Here is a 12,318-nt window from a genome sequence, read left to right on the forward strand (position 1 = left end):
TGTAAAGCCGTATAATCAGTGGAGCCAGCAGTAAATGTCTACAGGTTTGACATAAACTAGTTTGGATAAACATGAAGGTGACTTACTTCTTGTTCTGCATAATAAAACTGAGCATCTTGCAATTCTCCATCCGTCAGAGCAATAATCACACTAGCAGTCCGAACTCCTACATGGAGGACAGTTAACAGATTGCATACATATGACACAAGACTCAGCAATGAAAAACAAGTTTGAAGTGAGGCAATCCTTTTTGCTGAAAAATAAATACAAAACCATAAGGCCAGACTCTCAGTCTAATTTGCATGGACTTGGTGATATACCAGCTGAAGGCCAGATGCAAAGCATGCAATAAGCCAAAAACCAGTGCACCTTCACATCACAAGCATCACTGAAGGGGCAGTGCTGCTCTAACAAGGTCCACACATGGACTTTTCTGTTCTGCATAAAATACAGCACCTATTGAGATTAGCACCTTTCACATGGAGAACTGACAAAATGGATCTGCAGAGAAGGAGAGGTTTCCTCTCTTCTTTTGACAAACTTGTTTGTAGATAGACCTTGTCCAGAGATTGTAGTAAGAGATACCTCTGCAAAAGGAGCTTTCCTGCCATTTTACCTTCCTCTCCAGCAGACTTTCAAAGAGCAACCCCACTGAACATGGTATGAAGTGTGCTTCTGTGAGGTTGTGGGAGTGGGGAGTGTATCAGTCCTACACTTCTCAAGCAACAAGAACTTCCAGTAAAATTCACAGGAATTCAGAGCATGTGAAAACCTTAAGATCAGGGAAAAAAATTCATGTCTTGCAAGGCGACACTTCGTATCCCATATAAACTTAAGTGAAAAGGTTGCATAGGCTGCAGATATGTATATATGTAACATAGTATAGAATACAACACTGCCTAAAATGCAACAAGTTCACAAAATTAAACCAAATTAACATGCAAACTATCCTTCAACCAAACATTCTGAGTCCATAGTTCTTAAGCCAAGTAAATATCATACACACATGTTACTTTCAGGGAAGTGTTTGTTATTTTTTCAGAATAATCTGTTACAATTTCAAGTGTCTTCCCCCATATTGTCTGAAATTAAAGACTGATTAGTTCTGACAGGTTTCTTATGCCACGCAGTCCTTCCCATGTCATGTCAGACACAGACATAAATCTTAAAAAAACGACCTGCAACTTGGGAGGAAAAAAAACAGCTTGGATTTCCATATTCCTCTTTTTTTTTCTGCCCAGTATGCTTTAAAAAGGCTGAAAAAATGGAGATCTTATTTAGTTTTCTTCTTTACACTTGTTTCTTCCCTGATAATTTAGTTTATGAATCCAGATCTCATCTACTCCATTTTCCTCCCTAATAAATCTACAGAATACTTGATTAGTTCTTAGCTATATGGTGTAATGAGGTAAAATTGTTTTCAGCTGGACACTTCAGGACTCCTGATTTTACTGGCAGAAGTGCCTGCAATGCTGTGCAGAGCTGCTGCTGTAGACTCTACTCTCATAGCCTATTTTAATAAAAAGGCACTGGCCTGTTTATCCATCTTCCAAAAAGACCATCAGCTCACAAGAACAACCTCACACAAGGGTATGAACCAGGCAAGACTTGTTAACTAATTAGGCCTTCTTTTGGCCCAGACAAACCCCACAAATACACTTTTCTCTCAAAATTTAGTGAAAATGTACATTTTAGCAACTTGGAATCTGAATCCAAATCATTCACACTGATGTAAAAACTTCAGCTAATTGTATTCATACCTACAATAATGAGAATGAGGACTTGAGAACACAAAGGAGACAGGGTTGAAGGCATCAGGACAGAAGGGCACAGGAAAACCTGGGTATTCCTGTCTCCTGCGTGCAGTATGGGTAGCTGTAAATGGTTTGGTCTGCATTCTGCAATGGTCAGATCTGGGATCATACTGGTCTTCTCTGGTCTTAATAAACCATGAATCATGCATTTAAAAGTAGGATTGTAGTCAAAATGGAATGTAGTATTGCATAACACCAATTCCTTCTCCAATACTTCTTTCAGCGGGTTTACTGCAGGTCATAAAAAGAATTATAACCCCTGGCTTTTCAATGCAGATATATAATATGAACAATATACAACACGTACCTCCATAGGTTTCGTGGTAAATTTGCTCATTTGCCTGCAAGGAAGTGCAGAAAATTGTTAGCCCTTAAGTATACCAGCATCAAGTAAGCAAAGTTTATATGCATAAAACAAAGAAAGTAGGTACTGTGATGCGTACCCTTTTAAATCCTTCATGCATGAACGTGTCTCCTCCAGGCACTTCATCCCGAAGAATGTTGAGCCCTCGTCTTATGGCTTCCCTTTGGATTGAAAAAAAAACAAATGCAAACAAACAAACAAACAAAAAAAAAAACCCAGGAGAACATTTTATTAAAAGTTCCTCTTTTCTTTTGTTGAGATATTCCTGTACCACAGCTAGATTATGCGCCCTGCCAATACACTGCACAGAGTACAATACCATTAGCCAAAACAGTGGTTAAATCGAGCTTTTTTCCAAAATCCAGTTTCTCAGCCAAGCACTCATAGGGGCACAAAATCACATACATAGTACAGTGTTAGGGTAACATATTTTACGGATGCAATTCTGTCCCTGCTCCCTCATTCTGGTATACTGTCAGCCGGGAAAGAATTGAATTAAGGAAAATGCCAGATATTAAACTTCGACAAACTGCAGACCAAAAGAGAATTTAAAGCTTATGACCCTGTCATGAAAATGGGAAAAATTAAAACTCCATATCCAATCAGTCACGAGGACAGTTGAATATAAATACAGAGGCCAAAAGATGAAAGAAGACAATGGGAACGATGAGAATGCCCTATCCTCAACCAGGCACTGATCAACTTTCCTGGGGCACAGCTTTCTCTCCCTGGAACCTGAGGCCCTTGGATACCATGACCCCTGTTGCATAGCTTCATACACCACAAATACCTAGAATAACCTCAGTGAAATTAATAATTTAATTATCACAGATCACTAAAAGACCCTGATCCTTGGCAAAGTTTTCATCATATTTATGGAACACATATAAGGCAAAAATATTCAACAGATAAAGATGTAGGTAGTTCAAAAATCACCTTAGGATGCCATGGGGAATCCTTTATTTAAAAGAATAGTGAGAATCTATCTAAACTCCATTTTGCAACTGGGTATTTTACATGACACAGCCACAATTACAGAGAATACAGGAGTCTATGTGGGATGAAGGTAAAAATCAGGAGCTGGGACTGGGGATGTCCTTAGGGCAAAAAGCACATTTTTACCCTTTTGAAGTACAAAATGAGCTGAAAAGGCCCACATAGAGAGAACAAGAGTTTAGGAGAAGGAACACACTAATACCATGTTCAACATATTGCCACAGGGTTCCTGTCTACTTTCCACCTTGCAAAGAGTAAATCCATCTGGGAAAAGTAAGCAAGTTTGAGCTCTGTCACCATGGTACATGATGGAGACCTGAGCAAAAACTCAGGGGAGCCAGTAGAAATGCAAGACCCCTGCAGGGTTTCTGGCTTTGGATAAGGACCAAGAGTACAAAGCAGAGGAAGTGGTTGTTCTTTCAAGACTGCAGCAGAGTCCCCATTATTTACAGGGTACCCTGTACTATTGAGATCTTCTCACACACACAGCAGCAGCAGCAAAAGTGAGGACTTTAGGCTGAAATGAAAGAAACACCCCCAACAGGGATTTGTATGTGTAAGGCAAATTAAATTGTTTTTCTTTTTGAGAGGGGGGTTGGATTGGGACGTTTTTGGCAGGTGGTGGTTTTGAGTTTTGTTTGTGGGTTTTTGTTTGTTTAAAAAAGATAATTTGTGAAGGTTGCAACAAGAATTTTGCTCCAGCTTCAGACTTTTCTTACAAAGTCTGTCATTTGGCTTTGCAAACCACCTCTGGCATGGGTGCTGTCTGCAGGCAGCCCAGGAGAGGGGTGTGATAGCCTGGTAAGGGAGTGCTCCAGCACTGAGTATGACCACCTGCTGGTGTAAAGTTCAGGGTCTGAGTCTCTTGCAAGGGCACTGGGGGATTTTCATACAATCTTTCGCTCATCAGTTCATGCTCTGAGATCTCTTCCACAAAAACAGACCTTGTTTGGGTAGTTGAGGATAGCAAGGATGTACCTGGATCCTCAACTGGAAATGCAGTTTCTCCCTGAAATACTGCAGTAAAGAACAGACAGCCTAGTGCTGCCTTTCTCTTATAAAGCTGAAAAGAAAATTGTAATGGGAGACCCTAAAGGCTTTCTAAGCCCTCCTCCAGCTGGGAATGGGGGAGAGGATTTCAGTTGCTGCCACACCAAGGATCAAGACAGACCTCCAAATTCTGGGGAGACTCACTGTTTGAGAGGAGGGATGGAGGGTACTTCTGGATGAAAGCTGTGGGGAGTACTTGCCTGTTCTCTGTTAGTTTCATGATTGTAGTGCCTCGTGAAGAAAACACAATGAAAGACATCCGCAACATTGGACTGAAACAGAAGAACAAGCCAGAGCCATGTCACACACAATACTTCAGCAAATTTTCATTTGCTAAGAAGCACTGAACAAAAAAATAAGTTGTATAAATATAGGAAATTAAAATATCACCTTAAGAAAACTTTACCTTATGAACTTCTCTGCTAGGCTTTCCACAAAAGAGTAAATCTCAGTCCAGTGATTTCTGACACTTCCAGATCTGCATACAAAACATAATTCATTATATTAATCTTTCTTTGCAATTAAATTCCTTGTTCCACTTTGAGTTTTAAACCTGACCTACTCCAAAGGTAGGTAGGGACATAAATTATATATAGTTGTGTTGCAAGCTGTAACAGGAACCATGAAGACAAAATTGACTGACTCAAAGACAAGTAAAATAGGCCTGAAACAGTTTACCATACAATACCAAAAAAAGTTCAGTAACCCTTCCATCTGCTTTTATTCCTTTTATAGCATAAAATATAAATATCTTCTTTTAGTTTAATTAATTTTATTTAACTTCATTAAATCATCTGCTAGCAGGTTATTTACTTCCCTGAAGCACAGCTCTGCCCTTGAAGCCACAGAGTCTTGACTGATCTTCTATTCTCCCAGAATGCGTGGGAGAATGTTTCCATGAATTACTGTTTGTTTCAAAAGAGAAAGCTTCTGAAATAATTCAGAAAGGAAAGGCAGTACTCTTGGCTAATTTGCTGGACTAGTGTTCTGGACAGTCAATCCCTGGCTCCATTGTAGATTTCTTGTGAAAACTTGGGTAACTTAGTTACATGCAGAGGAGTTATTCATGCTGCCATTCCCATTATATACAACTGTATTACTGGCACTCCCTGGCTTTTTTTTTTTTGCCAAGTCTTATCAGGGACCCCCACAGTCTGATGGGACTCAGACCGCAAACAGAGCCTTGCACACAGCAACTCTACAGTAAATTATAGGCAATTTCTACTGTGTTGTTCTATACCATACACTTTCAAGACATTAAAAAGGCAACAAAGCATGAAAAGTCAATGGTTTTAAAAGCCCTCCCTAGGATTGTGACATTTATGAAAGAATGACCCATTTGCTTTCCTTGCTTGCCAAACTCATCTCTCAGGTGTCTTAGGTAGAACGATAAATGAAACAATCACAGGGGCTTAGATGCAGAACTAACAAAGTTCTGAAATTTAACTACTATAAAGCAGTAGGAGTCCTCTTAACTGCTGCTAGGCATTTTTCTGTGTAAACATGAGAAAACAATTTCATATTACAATTCTCAGCTCTGCTATGGGCTTTCCAAGTGACCCTGTGCCAGTCACTCCTGCCCTCGGTATGTCAGGTACAGAGCAGCACACAGAAGCCCACATGTGCAATGTACTATGGCACTGCCTTCCCTGCAGCAGTGCCAGTAGAGTGGAGAAGAGCAAAGATAAAGGGACAAGGACCAAAGGAGTCTCTTGAAGTACAAAAGCTAGAATAAGCTGTCTTGTGTAACCCTGTGCTTTTATGCTGCTCTTCTGGAGAACTGGTGATTCATTCACAGAACAAACTGGTTATCAGAGAATGAAGAAATTGCCAGGCACTCAGACAGGGCGACAGAACACCAGGGACTGCTCAAACCAAGGGTCTGGATCCTCTACAGTCTCTCATTTATATGTGCTACACAACAACATGTCAGTGTATTTTGAACAACACCAATAAAAGGTGCTGGTACTATTAACAAATTAACCCTTTCCTCATCATTAAAACAATAACCCATAACTCATGCAAGGTATATAGTTTAAAGACTGCTTTTCCAAAAGAGATCCAAGACAGTTCAACACCTATAGTTCTCCAGGATTTTTCTGAAAGTCCCAGGCTAAATCTCTAAACATGAAGTCAGAGAGATTTTCCTTGAATCTCTCCAAGATGCATTTACGGCTCCCAATTTTTTTGTATTCTTCCCCCCCTGGAGCCGACACTCTCAATTTCATTCTGAGCTTGCCATCTGACTTAAATTCAATTCCTGAAATTTTCAATGAAGTCAATTCCCTACACAGAATATCCATAGTTTCTCACTTGGAAAAGACTGACCTATTTTGGACAAGGTATCAAATTTCTACTGCCAGCTGCAGAGGCACTGATGCAATCCAGAAAAGAAAGTAGCAGTGAATTTTCTTTAGAATAGCAACAAACCATTTTCAGTATCTTCTTGGGACTGTCAGAATCCTTTTTTTTCCCCTCCCTTCTCTTTTTTTAATCTACTCGTCAGGCAAAGAATATCTTGGTAAAACAGCCTAGACACTGAAAATTCAAGAAGATCGTAAGTCAGTAATAGGGGAAAAACATGAAGACTTTTAAACTGAAAATGCACAGATAACCTTAATACTATGCACTTCCACGTACTTTGACTATAATGAAACACCCTTCTCCCTAAGAAGAATGCTGTACTCGCATCTTGCTTATCAGCTGGGAAGTATCAAAGTGTCCCACCTATCAATGGGGAAATGTCAAAGCCAAATAAAAATACTAGCAAGAAAATATAAATGTTTTTAAATCCCATGGAGAGAGTACCAGTGAAGTGGTCAGCACTTAATCACTTTCCCCATCGCACTCCTTCAAGCCCAGGTGTGTCATCTCCCACTGCAAATGGTGCCCAAATAACACAAATGCCAGTCATGTCTAACCCATTATTAACACCAGTGGGAGTGGCCTGGCTTATAGAAGAACCTGAATTCCCCTCCCTCCCACCAAAGCTCACCTCTAAATATCCCTGTTTGTAATGTACTTTTATTTGTCATTTCATATATACATGTTTTGGAGGCTTCTTGGGTTTGTCCTGATAGTTTCATATGTTGCCCCAGAGGCCTGACCCCATACTACCAGCAACAGCAGTTTTAATGGCAGATTAAAAAAAAACTTTAACAACAAAATGTTTGCTAAATTATACAGTAAGTTGCCAAATGCTGTCAAATATGAGCCCCTAACACTGACAAACAGAAATGCCCAACACTACTGAAAATCCTGACCCATTTCACTGCCTTTGGGATCTTATTTTTCATACTGCAGAGTCACTGTTGCTGTCAGCATAAACTAACTTGCTGCCCTTCATGGCTGAATCAGACTCAGAGGCTTTTGCCCTGGTTTCCTATGGCATGTGGGAAGCTCCAAACATACTCTAAGCTCCTTTCTGACCACGACCAATGCTTGAAAGACGTACTTATATTTAACTCCACAGTTACCAAGCCCAGAGAAAGAACAGGGTCTTTCAGTGATGCTCTGCAATACAGGTTACTCTTGGACATTCACACAGCATAATTTTTACAGCCATTTTGGTGCTTTTCTTGTTTCCCTTCAAACTTTACAGTAAGTAAGAACAAACTCCTCTTAATCGGTGTACCTGTTCTAACAGGAGCCTCAGATAGAGTTGGCATGTGATTCCCAATGTACCATCAGTAAATAAACAGATTCCTTGTCTGGCCTGTTTGGCCACCAAATGATACTCTCCTGTAAGATTCCTGAGGAACTGTGAAGACTTCAGAATAATGAGAAAAGAATAAACGAAGCATGGAAAAGATCAGCACTGTGCAGAAAAAACACTGGGGTGGGACACACACTCACACCCCCCCATCAGCAACTGGGAGAAGCCATGGGGAAGTGACACAGCCAGGGAATCCTACATATCCTGTTGTGGAGTTCTGTACCAGTAGGTCCACCAAGACAGCACTGTGGCTGTCTGCAAAATAAAGAAAGCCTGTGTTACAGCTATAACTATCTTACAGGCCTCGTGGGTTTCCTGCTTTCAGCCATCGGCTACCTGGTTCAGCTCCTCACATCAATCGAAGGCCGTCACCACTCAGCTGAGCCCTGGCCTTCCTCCCTGTGCTCTCCCCACTGAGGAAGCCCAGTGAGCCTAACATTTTCTGCAAAGTATCGAGTACCACAAGCCAAAGACCTCTGCAGATGGTGACAAATGGGTGACAAGCAGGTTGTATGCCTTTTGGAGTCATGCAGGATGGTGAGGCTTCAGGTCTCGGACGTTGCATAATTCTCATGGTGAAGGAAAGGGCAAAGCAATACAGAGCTGCTGTGGGCAGCCAGAATGCCCCAGAAAGCATGTCAGGGCCTGCTTCTGCTGCCTGTTCCTCTGGGGTGAACCCAGAGTGGGACCAGAGAAGCCCTGTTTTATACCTATGCAATTGGGACCAGAATTCGGCCCAAGTGAAGTTAAGAAAAAAATCACAGGAGTCATTTGTCTTGAGCATGCTCCCTTCTCCACAAGCTTTGTTCCCATTACACGAGACAAAGAGAAAAGTCAGCAAACCACAACACAGGAAAGAATGTCCTCCCAGCCTCATCAGGACTGGGCTCAGAGGAGCAGCTGCTGCCGCAGCTCCTGCTGCTGCTGTTTTCCTTAATTTCACATTGCTACCACTTGATGGGAGGGGAAAAGAGGAGGTCAGCGAGTATTTCTGGGGGTGGAAGGAAGTGATGTGATTCCAAGGCTTGATTCTGCTCCTACTGACTTTGGAGAGATTCCTTCTAGTTTAGCAGAGTTCTGTGTCAGTATAAAAACAGTGAGCATGTTAAGAGTTGTGCCTACCCAACCTGAAGTATTTCACTGCTGTTTGTTCAGACAACAAAGAGCAAGATGGATTGGAAACATTCTCTTCTTTCCTAACAGGCTCCCAGAGGCAGAGGAAGCTGGAGCCCAGAGAAATGAAGCAGCACAACCCTGGCATATGGGATGCTGCTCTCAGCTCAGTCACTTCATCAAGCAAAAACCAGGAGGGCCAGTTCTGTCTGTCCTAGAGTATGTGATGCACAGTTACCACTAAATTCACTGTCAGGAGTACATACAGATCAACCCAGTGCAATATACAGCACTCATGCAGCTTTGCAGTAAAAGTTAAAACTCCAGCCCTACCCAAACAGTAAATATTTTTATTACCATACACAGAGAGAAGGCAACAGGACCCAAAGCCTTTCATCCCTGCTCAAAGTGACAAAGTGAAATCCCTTGAGAGCACAGCACTGTCCCTTGTCCTATTCCACACATACACACACACCACGTGCACATTTGCCTCCATTACAGATTTAGCTCAAGGCAGCAATTCTGCAGATCCTGAAGCAAGAAAAAGAAACATTATTACTGATGGGTTTAGTCTGAGTACAGTGTCAGGGGAGTATACCTCCTGTTGAGTTTGTAGGTCTCAGTAAATCCCTACTTTCTTGAGCTAATGGTGGCACTGTACATGGCACATTGCTCAGAAATGCAACACTGTTATTTCGAGGGCTCTTTGTGGTCACAACCACATTGTAGACAACAAAATTCTTGCACATGGCTAATAATGGCTCTGCAATAAAAGCAAACCCTGGGGCATTTAGTTTGTTGTGGTTTCAGACACGCATGCTCAATTGCTCATCCACCCCTCTGCTCCCTTCTGAGCCAGCAGAGCATTCAAAGTGACAAGAATCCTCCTTTCCCAAGCAATGTTTCTTGCAAGCATGGAAGGGACCTTGACTGGGTGATTCATCCAGGCAAGGAAAGACTAGTTTCTATTATCTGCTCCAGAGGCAATTAGAAACACTGGCAGAGACAGCCATTCTGAGACAGTCCTTGCTTCAGAGTACTTGTAACATTAATGGACAAAACAAGGGCTGGAGTGGGGAGGGAAGATGCAGAGAGGTGACTGGAAAATGGATTTTAATCCTAGGCCAGCATCTGAGCACAGGATCCAAAGTACTTGGATCCAAAAGGTTTCATGACCAAACTCACTAATTTCATACCTAGCTTTTCTCCTATAAAACTACTGATAAAGTCTGCAGCAACATTAGAGATTTCTATGAAATCATGCCTCAAAACATTGCCCTTTAATCCTACAGTCATCCATCTGGTTCACAAATTCTGTCCACCTGATGATACATTATACCTCTTGCTAAGTTCCTAGCCAACAAAAGGGCACAAAGTGAAATTCAGAAGCCATGCTCCCACTGCATCCAACCACTTCATATCTCTCTGTGAAGGTCCAGAGATGCTCTAAGCAGCATCAGGGCAGGAAGACCCACTCTTAGCATCCTGGTACTTTTCAGCAAAACACGGGGAACAAAGCAGGGCACACAATCCCAGTCATGCTGCAACATTCTTACAAATGATAGCCAGGAGCAGGGATATACAACTCCCAAGCTGTGAATACCTCACAGAAGTCAATTCATCTCTGCATTTGAGATCAAAAGGTTCAGTCCTACTACACCTCATACAAACTCACAATTTGCATCAGCATTTGGCCTGCAAACCCAGACTAAAATAATGAAATTCTCAATCACTGAACACACACAAACAAAAATCCCAGGTCAGTGGGAATCTTACGGTTTATTTCCTTGGCTCAAGCCCCAAATAAATCAGATTTAGTTACATGCATAAATAGACTGCAAATGACAAGCTGCCATGGCTTTTTCTTCCTGTTAACTGTACATGTTTTACGTCAAATAACCATTACCCATTAGCTTCACCTTGTATTTTATAAAGAATTTTTTTCTTGGAGCAGAAGGAAGGATAATAGATTTTCCTGAATATTTTTTTCCCTGACAAAAGTCAAAGCTGGCAGAATAATATCAGACAAAATACAAACAAATAAAACCTGTTTCAAATAACATAGGTATGTCTGAAACAGAATAAAAATTTGCTTTGAAACATTCCGAGCAATATACCTGGGTGTAGGCAAATCACAGCATTGGCTGCAATAAAACCACAACAAAGAAAGATGCAAAGGCAAAATACCAACAGATTATGTTTTGAAAACAATAAAAACATATTGCTTACAGGCAGTTGGAGATTATGAGAGGTATCATGTAGATGATGTGGTCAAATTGTAAAGGGGGAATTCAGGCAGCAAAGGAGGAAGAGAGATAGTCACAACCACTTCTAAATAGAAATCAATGTTATCTAAGAAACAAAGGTGATGCTTCTGTTCAGACAGCAGCTCCTCTCAGCTGACCTGCATCAGGTTCTACATCTTACAATGAACTGAAGCCTGGCTGCAGTAGGTAGGTATTCTTGCTTAGAGAAAAGGTAGTTCAGCACTGGTTTAAGTCAGTCAATACAAAACTTTCAAACGTAATTAAGTTAGGTGATGTGTTCAGACACCTATTTTTGCCAGCAATCTGACTTCCAACCACAACAGTGTTGTTAGCCACTCTTCCTCTTCCCATACATTTATAATTATAAAAGCTGATATTGAAAAGCAGCTCCTGAAATGCCTTTTACTCTGAAAGCTTTTTGGTTTGCCTGAAGCAAATTAGGAAGTATCAACCTGTTTCCCTCCTGACACTTCCCATCCCCACAAAACTGCCTTTTCAAGGGCAAATTGAGGAAAGGGACACAGACCCAAACCACAAAATCAGGAAGGAGGTTGGACAGGGTACCTAATTCACATCTGATCAGAGGTTGTGTTCTTCCCCACCAGCTCCCTACCAGTGACCATTCACTGCTGGAGCGGGGCTTACCAAGTTTAAAGAGAGGCAGCTGCAAAATGGATTACAAGTGAGAGGCTGGGCACATCATACTGATGTCTTTACCAAAGTTGCTGTTGACAGAGATGCTCTTGGAGCACAGGAGACAAAGTAAAACAAAGGCAATAGGCCCAAAAAGACAAGAGAGCCTCAAAGAAATACTACCCAGAAGCTCAGGGGGAAGATGAGGAGTGGAGAAAGGGTAGTTAGGCCAGACTACCCAAAAATCAGTTATAACGAAACAAAACCAGCCAAGGCCTTACCCACTGCCACATTTCCACTGCCATCATCTGGGCTGTGGAAAAAGGAAAAAATTTCCCAAGGCTATGCAGATCATTTTTCCTCAAA

At 41.5% G+C, this 12,318-nt stretch overlaps 1 protein-coding gene across 2 annotated transcripts in view; it reads right to left on the bottom strand.

Annotated features, from left to right (window-relative positions):
* ANTXRL (ANTXR like) overlaps positions 1-12,318 on the bottom strand; it is a 58,809-nt gene that overhangs the window by 42,099 nt on the left and 4,392 nt on the right. Inside the window, exons 1-6 of one of the 2 annotated variants that reach the window (XM_027648253.1) lie at positions 6,553-6,603; positions 4,631-4,702; positions 4,425-4,496; positions 2,258-2,339; positions 2,122-2,155; positions 87-166 (exon numbers count right to left, since the gene is read on the bottom strand). In XM_027648253.1, coding sequence (XP_027504054.1) covers positions 87-166; positions 2,122-2,155; positions 2,258-2,339; positions 4,425-4,492 — 264 coding nt within the window. In that variant the 5' untranslated portion in view covers positions 4,493-4,496; positions 4,631-4,702; positions 6,553-6,603. Of the gene's footprint in view, positions 1-86; positions 167-2,121; positions 2,156-2,257; positions 2,340-4,424; positions 4,497-4,630; positions 4,703-6,552; positions 6,604-12,318 lie in introns of those variants that run through there. The other variant, XM_027648252.1, reaches the window with a different exon arrangement.

The sequence above is a fragment of the Corapipo altera genome, unplaced genomic scaffold (assembly GCF_003945725.1).
Source record: "Corapipo altera isolate COAL_440 unplaced genomic scaffold, ASM394572v1 56, whole genome shotgun sequence".
Lineage (NCBI taxonomy): Eukaryota > Metazoa > Chordata > Aves > Passeriformes > Pipridae > Corapipo > Corapipo altera.